Raw genomic sequence first — 7,432 nt, 5'->3', positions numbered from 1 at the left:
TAGAAAAGTGGTGTTGGATTTCATGTGGATGATAGTCATGGATAATGATAGATGTTAGACATCCTAGAGAATCATTTAAATTGAAATGTAGTCCACTCCAGCTCAGTTAAACATTCCCATTTACAAAATACATCTGAACAACTCCAACAACACTCACTGTTCTTGTTAATGACTATTGTCTCACATTAATCAGTGAAGATTAGTGAAGGCATGCCTACAATCACACAGGGCCCATATTCACAAAGCATCCAAGAGTAAGAGTGCTGATCTAGGGTCAGGTCCCATCAGTCCATATAATTTGATTCATTATGATCTAAAAGGCTAAACTGATCCTAGACAGGGCCATCATGGAAGGAGCCTACCCAACAGAAGCAGAGTTGTGCTTGTTTGGCAGATCTGAAAGAGGCACAACATTATTTGAATGAGAATTCAGTCCACTTGACAATTCAGCAGAATTCTGGATTCTTCATGCTGATGATTTATACAACTTAAAACATATAGCATTACAGTACAAAAAGATGAAAACATAATCATATTTAATACAGATAGGTGTTGTCAAGTAATAATGTTACTGCAGATGGCTAGCTCTGTCCATGCTTTTCCTAGAAAATGTCCATCTGATGTTATAGTTGATGTTGTTCTAGCTCACTAAAGCAGGCATTTCTCCTCCTCGCTGGTCTGCAGATGCATGGTCATGATGTTGTGGCTGTAATATTTAATAGACATTACACCAGAATGTCACTGTCATCTCATCTGGGTACTGCAACAACCCAATTGAAGCACCTGCACATCTAATCTTCTCCCCATCCCCTCTTGATCCTACAGGGAGCTAGCCTATTCTCCCTAAATCATCACTAGCAAGCTAGTCATTTTACCCCTCACTACATTCATAAATTACCTCGACTAACCTGTACCCCAGTACATTGACTTGATACCGGTACCCCCTGTATATAACCTCGTTATTGTTATTTTATTGGGTTCCTTTTTACATTTGTTTATTTAGTAAATATTTTCTTAACTCTATTTCTTGAACGGTTAAGGGCTTGTAAGTAAACATTTCACAGTAAGGTCTACACCTATTGTATTCGGCGCATGTGACAAATATCATTTTATTTTGGTTTGAGCTAACGTTAGCCAACTTGAGCAGAGATCTCAGCTTGCTAACTAGCAAAGCCAACCAACTACACACCAAATATTAGGGATGACCCCATGTAGTCGACTGGTAGATTGTGGTTGATAGGCTGTTGGTCGAGTGAGAATTTTTTTGTCAATCAGTTGCTCGGGTGGTTGTTGTCTTTAATGATATTTTTGGCCTTCCTGTGACATCGGGTGCTGTAGGTGTCCTGGAGGGCAGGTAGTTTGCCCCCGGTGATGCCTTGAGCAGACCGCACCACCCCCTGGAGAGCTCTGTGGTTAAGGGCAGTGCAGTTGCCGTACCAGGCGGTGATACAGCCCGACTGGATGCTCTCAACTGTGCATCTCTAAAAGTTTGTGAGGGTTTTTGGGGCCAAGACAAATTTCTTCCACCAAAACTCACGGACCAGGCAAGGAGGTCATTTATCAGAGAGGCAACAAAGAGACCAAAGATAACCCTGAAGGAGCTGCAAAGCTCCACAGCGGAGATTGGAGTATCTGTCCATATGACCACTTTAAGCCGTACACAACACAGAGCAGGGCTTTATAGAAGAGTGGCCAGAAAAAGCCATTGCTTAACTTAAGGATCTTCCAGTGAAACTGGAGGGCGCGCAATTCAAATAAATATTCATAAATATTATGGATTTTAAACATTTAGCTACATATAAGTGTCTTATATCGGCTGAAAGCTTAACTTCGTATTAATCTAACTGCACTCTGATTTACAGTAGCTATTACAGCACAAACATGCTGTGCGATTGTTTGAGGAAGGTGCCCCACATCAAAATATTTTTCCACTGGCACAGGTTTCATACATTCACATATATTCACTTACTTTTTGTAAATCATCCTCTGATTTGTCTTCCAAAGGGTCCCAACTATAACACGTACTGTTAGGTAAAATCTTTCTTCATATCCCAAAAAGTCTGTTTAGTTGGTGCCATCGACTTGAGTAATCCACTCGTTCAACTTGCAGAGAAAGGAATCCAAAAATCTACCCCTAAACTTTGTTTCAACAAGTCAAAATAGGTTTCTATTTACTCCTCAGATACCCCAAAATGTAATCAAACTATGATATTTATTTAGGAAAGAAGTACGTTCAATAGGAAACGGATTTTAGCAGGTGCGTAATGTCTATATGGCGCGTGCAAACATGAATTTTCAAGACAGTGTCCTTTTACTAAAACTGTTATTTCGTATTCCTTTTTGAAGTTACAAGCCTGAAACCTTGAACATAGACTGCTGACACCCTGTGGAAGCTATAGGAATTGCATCCAGGGAGCTAATTTTCAATATGACTTTTCTCTTGCATTTCTAAGAGGATGGTCTCTCAAAACACCCCATTTCCAGTTGGTTTTTCTTTGGATTTTCTCTTACCATATCTATTGTGTTATATTCTCCTATATTATTTTAACATTTCTACAAACTTCAAAGTGTTTTCTTCCCAATGATAGCAATTATATGCATATCCTGGCTTCAGGCCTGAGCTACAGGCAGTTTACTTTGGGCACATCATTCAGGCAGGAAGTGGAGAAAAAAGGGTCCTAGCCCTAAGAAGATTTCTTAAAGAAAAAAATAAGCAAACACGCTTGGTGTTCACCAAAAGGCATGTGGGAGACTCACCAAACATATGGAAGAAGGTACTCTGGTCAGATGAGACTAAAATGTTGCTTTTTGGCCATCAAAGTAAATGTCTGGTGCAAACCCAACACCTCTCCATCACCCTGAGAACACCATCCTCACAGTGAAGCATGGTGCTGGCAGCATCATGCTGTGGGGATGTTTTTCCATTGGTAGGCACAGGGAAACTGGTCAGAATAGAAGGAATGATGGATGGTGCTAAATACAGGGAAATTCTTGAGGGAAATTTGAATTTATGTATTGTTTTTACTTCTTCATATAGTGGTTGGCAGGATAATATTTATGAATAATTTAAAACAAACTTCATTAATTTTGTTAATAAGTAGGTACACTACCGTTCAAAAGTTTGGGGTCACTTAGAAATGTCCTTGTTTTTGAAAGAAAAGCAAACATTTTTTGACCATTAAAATAACATCAAATTGATCAGAAATACAGTGTAGACATTGTTAATGTTGTAAATGACTATTGTAGCTGGAAACGGCTGATTTAAAAAAAAAAATGAATATCTACAGAGGCGTACAGAGGCCCATTATCAGCAACCATCACTCCTGTGTTCCAATGGCACATTGTGTTTGCTAATCCAAGTTTATCATTTTAAAAGGCCAATTGATCATTAGAAAACCATTTTGCAATTATGTTAGCACAGCTGAAAACTGTTGTCCTGATTTAAAGAAGCAATAAATCTTGCCTTCTATAGACTGGTTGAGTATCTGGAGCATCAGCATTTGTGGGTTCGATTACAGGCTCAAAATGGCCAGAAAGAAACATCTTTCTTCTGAAACTCGTCAGTCTATTCTTGTTCTGGGAAATGAAGGCTATTCCATGTGAGAAATTGCCAAGAAACTGAAGATCTTGTACAATACTGTGTACTACTCCCTTCACAGAACAGCTCAAACTGTCTCTAATCAGAATAGAAAGAGGAGTGTGAGGCCCCGGTGTACAACTGAGCAAGAGGACAAGTACATTAGAGTGTCTCATTTGAGAAACAGACGCCTCACAAGTCCGCAACTGGCAGCTTCATTAAATAGTACTCGCAAAACACCAGTCTCAACGTGAAGAGGCGACTCCAGAATGCTCACCTTCGAGGTAGAGTTCCTCTGTCCAGTGTCTGTGTTCTTTTGCCATCTTAATCTTTTATTTATATTGCCCAGTCTGAGATATAGATTTTTCTTTGCAACTCTGCGTAGAAGGCCAGCATCCCGGAGTCACCTCTTCACGGTTGACTTTGAGACTGGTGTTTGTGGGTACTATTTAATGAAGCTGCCAGTTGAGGTGTCTGTTTGTCAAACTAGACACTCTTGCTCAGTTGTGCACTGGGGCCTCCCACTCTTTCTATTCTGGTTAGAGCCAGTTTTCACTGTTCTGTGAAGGGAGTAGTACACAGCGTTGTACGAGATCTTCAGTTTCACACAATCTTTGACAGCCATGAGCTCACATTTATTAATGTTAAGACATGGACCAGCTGCTTTGGAAAAGTAAATCACAAATCACTTCGCATTGAAGCAGTGTGTCCCCTGTCGGCATCACTGATGTAAAAAAAAAAAGGCCTCCACGTAATTTCCTGTGTTGATATAACGTGGTACGGAAGTGACGTTACCAACATTTTCAAATCGTCTGGCGCCTTCACTTAGCTAGCTGTAACAGAACGGGCGCTTTCTAAAGTAAGTTTCTCTGTTTTTATTATTGAATACAATATACGGGAAGAAAGCTTTGTTTTATTGCTACATTAATCAGATATGCCAGAATATTACCCATTCAGTGTTTTATTCTGTGGGTGTGGAGGTGTACATTTGAGTTGAATAGCTACGTCTTTCCCTGCTGATAGTTCTGGAGCTGGGATACTCTTTTCACGCCACTTCGATACAGCTACGGCCGGAAAGGATTTTCATAGCAGGTTAGGAGAGCATTTTCGTTAACCCTTTTCCAAACCTTAACCTATTTCTCGTAACTTTCTACGTTAATGATCCTAACCTGTTACGAAAGTCACTTCCGATCGTAACTGTATTGAAGTGGCGTGAATTTATATGTTGGAGTTCATAGCCAGTCACTAGCCAGCTGTTGGCTTGTGTAATTTGGATATGTATTGCTAAAAGTTACCATTTTCGTTGCAACACAGTTTGATGGCATCGAAAATTCCTAGATGCGGACAGAGTAAGTGTAAGTTATTTCCCCTTCAGTTTCTACATTCACACAACTCGCCTCCACCGTAAGCCTCCGGGATAGCAGTGTTTTCGGTGTTTGTCTTGTCATTCAACAAAAAATGCAACTAGTAAGCATCTTGGCTCATAGCCTGGAAACCCGATATTAAATTATAGGTCGGGCAGAAAGCCTTTGGCTCAGGACAATTCCCCTCACAAACCTCCACAAGCCAGAATGTTGACTTAAATTATATTTTAACTTTACCTGTTGTCCGTGCAGTTTGTCCATTTGCAGATAGGAATGTGAGGCATATCCACATAAGTATAATTACATTTTTTTCAACGCTCTGGTAGTGCATTCAGATTTCCATAACCTGCAGTCGGTGCAATAAACGTAAATGTTGTGCATTGTTTACACGGTTAAGTTGAATTTAATTATACTTTCCTGTGGATAGGTCTCCCGTTCCTACTTTCAAAAGTACCAATCGCAAGTACTGGTAAATTAAGATATAATTTTAGGCAACATTTTGGCTTGTACATGTCTTGAGAATAAAACGTTCCTGATCAAAATGCTAATTATATTGCTCACGTTGAATACAATGAAATTCAACATCTGTCTCCGGGCTACTTGTCTAATCTTAATTTCCCATTTTGTTCTTTACCTATATCAGGTGTGCGACCTGCTGGCAGTGCTGCAGAAATGAAGAGGGCGGCCAATAAATACGTTTTCAAAGAGACTGCTGTACCGTCAGACTTCAATTTCTTTCCAAAAACTGCTATTTTCAAGCCTCTCAATGAGAATGTACCAAGGTGACTAACTTTCAATTTACAATGGGAAGAAAGCAAAGGCTATGTATGGGCAAGATGTTAAGACTATCTACATTCTCTTTTCTTTCCAGAAAGAATGTTGTAGCCAAAGTGCATAAAGGGTAAGATGCACATTTTTTAAAAGTTGGGAGAAATACATTTGACAATTACATTCTCATAGCATTGTCTTTGTTTTAATAGACCTTCCACCAGATATGGGCAGCAGTCAGAACTCAAGAGCCATAATCAACTTTTACTGGAAGCCAATGAAGAACTGCAGAAAAACCTTACAGAAACACAGGTAAGTTCGTTAAAGGGATGATTCACTATGTTCCAAATGTCGGCTATTATGTGAACAAAATGCACTAGGGTTTTTCAATGGGCTATTGAATGGAAGGTCTTAGGAAGGATAATAGTCACTGTTCTCTGTTTGGTTCAGTGCTATATTGTGCACTCTTTCACTGTAGTCAGTTTATAAACAACACAAGTGTTTAATTTTGCAGCAAAAAGTTGCCCAGCTGGAACAACGATGCAGTGACCTCCAAGGAACCAATGCAGACGTCCAGAAACAACTGAAGGACTGCCATGTGCTACTAGTTGCTGGAAATATTGATCCAGGTAATCAATGGGATGACAGGAATTGGTTCACGGTTATAGGTTCAGAGTGTTTATTTGGACAGTTTGGTGAGCTTTCTAAAGATTGCTTTAATCTTTCTTCTGACTTTTTAACCTTTCTTCTTGACTTCTCAGTTTTGGGAGAGAAAATTGGAAAAACTGCACAGCAAAATGAGGATCAACAAAGAGAGGTGGTGGTAAGGTCTTTTTTTGTCGGCCATATGGTTGAACTCCAGTCTGATTACTTAGACTCAAATGTTACTCGGGTCCTTGTTTGCAGGAATCTGGCTTTGTAATTGTGTTTAGTGATTTCTTTCAAATGGATCTCTCCCAACAATGCAGAACGTATCCCAAGATCTGTTACGTGAACTGCAGACATTTGGTGACATGGCAACAGAACAAAGTGCACAACTAACAGTAAGTTCCATATGTTTGATTGACACGAAAGCAGAATTGTCAGTAATCCTGTAAGCCAGTCTGTCTAGAGCTTGTTTGCCATTAATTTCCAGGAAGTTCAAAAGACCATGAAGGCTCTCACCGATTCTCGGGAGCATCTGGTGCAGGAGAGGGAGAATTTCTACTTGGAAGTTGAAGAAATGGATAAGGCTTTTGAGGAAGCAGAGCAGCTCTTGTTGGACTAGATCTTGTGTGTGTCTTTGATTTTAGTGTAAATGGAAGTATAAATATTTTGTATTTTTCAACTAACTTTGATAAGTCATTTTGATCATTACTACTTGCAAAAGTTGTTTTCACTTAGTCATATTTGATTTATCTAGAAGACTGCACAATTTTAAGTGATTGAACTGTCAGTGTTTTGCTTGACAAAATTTCATTGATTTCTTTCTTGTATATTAAACTTCTCAATTTATCCCATGGTAATTCTGGTCCCGTTCTCTTGTGAAGGAGAAAAAAAGAAGCGATTTCTTAGTCCAAGTCTTTGCACAACTTTTATTTTGAAATTCGTTAAACGAAAGCTGCCTACCGGAAGTTAGACGCAAGTCTGCATACACTGCTCGCAGATTGACTACACTAACCCAAGAACACGTTTTTTTTTGTCGGGATAGACTGAAGTAAGAAACCATAGCTACATGCGTTCT

General features: G+C 39.5%; 1 protein-coding gene across 5 annotated transcripts; it reads left to right on the top strand.

The window, feature by feature from the left end:
- Positions 1–4,391: 4,391 nt before the first annotated feature.
- LOC139407808 (small kinetochore-associated protein-like) lies at positions 4,392–7,205 on the top strand. Of its 5 annotated transcripts, none has more exons than XM_071151674.1 (10): positions 4,392–4,436; positions 4,601–4,669; positions 4,892–4,926; positions 5,585–5,723; positions 5,813–5,842; positions 5,922–6,021; positions 6,224–6,338; positions 6,471–6,532; positions 6,678–6,752; positions 6,845–7,205. In XM_071151674.1, exons 3-10 carry the CDS (start codon positions 4,896–4,898, stop codon positions 6,974–6,976), a joined length of 684 nt encoding a protein of 227 aa, XP_071007775.1. In that variant the 5' UTR covers positions 4,392–4,436; positions 4,601–4,669; positions 4,892–4,895; the 3' UTR covers positions 6,977–7,205. The 5 variants fall into 5 exon arrangements, with proteins under 5 accessions (XP_071007775.1, XP_071007774.1, XP_071007776.1 ...); XM_071151673.1 differs by having other exon boundaries at positions 4,892–4,932; XM_071151675.1 differs by lacking the exon at positions 4,601–4,669 and having other exon boundaries at positions 4,397–4,436.
- The last annotated feature ends 227 nt before the right edge of the window (positions 7,206–7,432 follow it).

The sequence above is a fragment of the Oncorhynchus clarkii genome, chromosome 4 (genome assembly GCF_045791955.1).
Source record: "Oncorhynchus clarkii lewisi isolate Uvic-CL-2024 chromosome 4, UVic_Ocla_1.0, whole genome shotgun sequence".
NCBI classification, from domain to species: domain Eukaryota; kingdom Metazoa; phylum Chordata; class Actinopteri; order Salmoniformes; family Salmonidae; genus Oncorhynchus; species Oncorhynchus clarkii.
The sequence above is the reverse complement of the archived record's forward strand: the minus strand, read 5'-3'. Positions and strand labels throughout refer to the sequence as shown.

What these genes read in the sequence shown, in the direction of transcription:
- LOC139407808 (XM_071151673.1), top strand. Translation starts at nt 4,896, where the DNA reads ATGGCATCGAAAATTCCTAGATGCGGACAGAGTAAGT. An exon ending in TAGATGCGGACAGAGTAAGT is followed by an intron (nt 4,933 to 5,584) that starts GTAAGTTATTTC and finishes TACCTATATCAG; the next exon opens with GTGTGCGACCTGCTGGCAGT. An exon ending in GTAGCCAAAGTGCATAAAGG is followed by an intron (nt 5,843 to 5,921) that starts GTAAGATGCACA and finishes TTGTTTTAATAG; the next exon opens with ACCTTCCACCAGATATGGGC.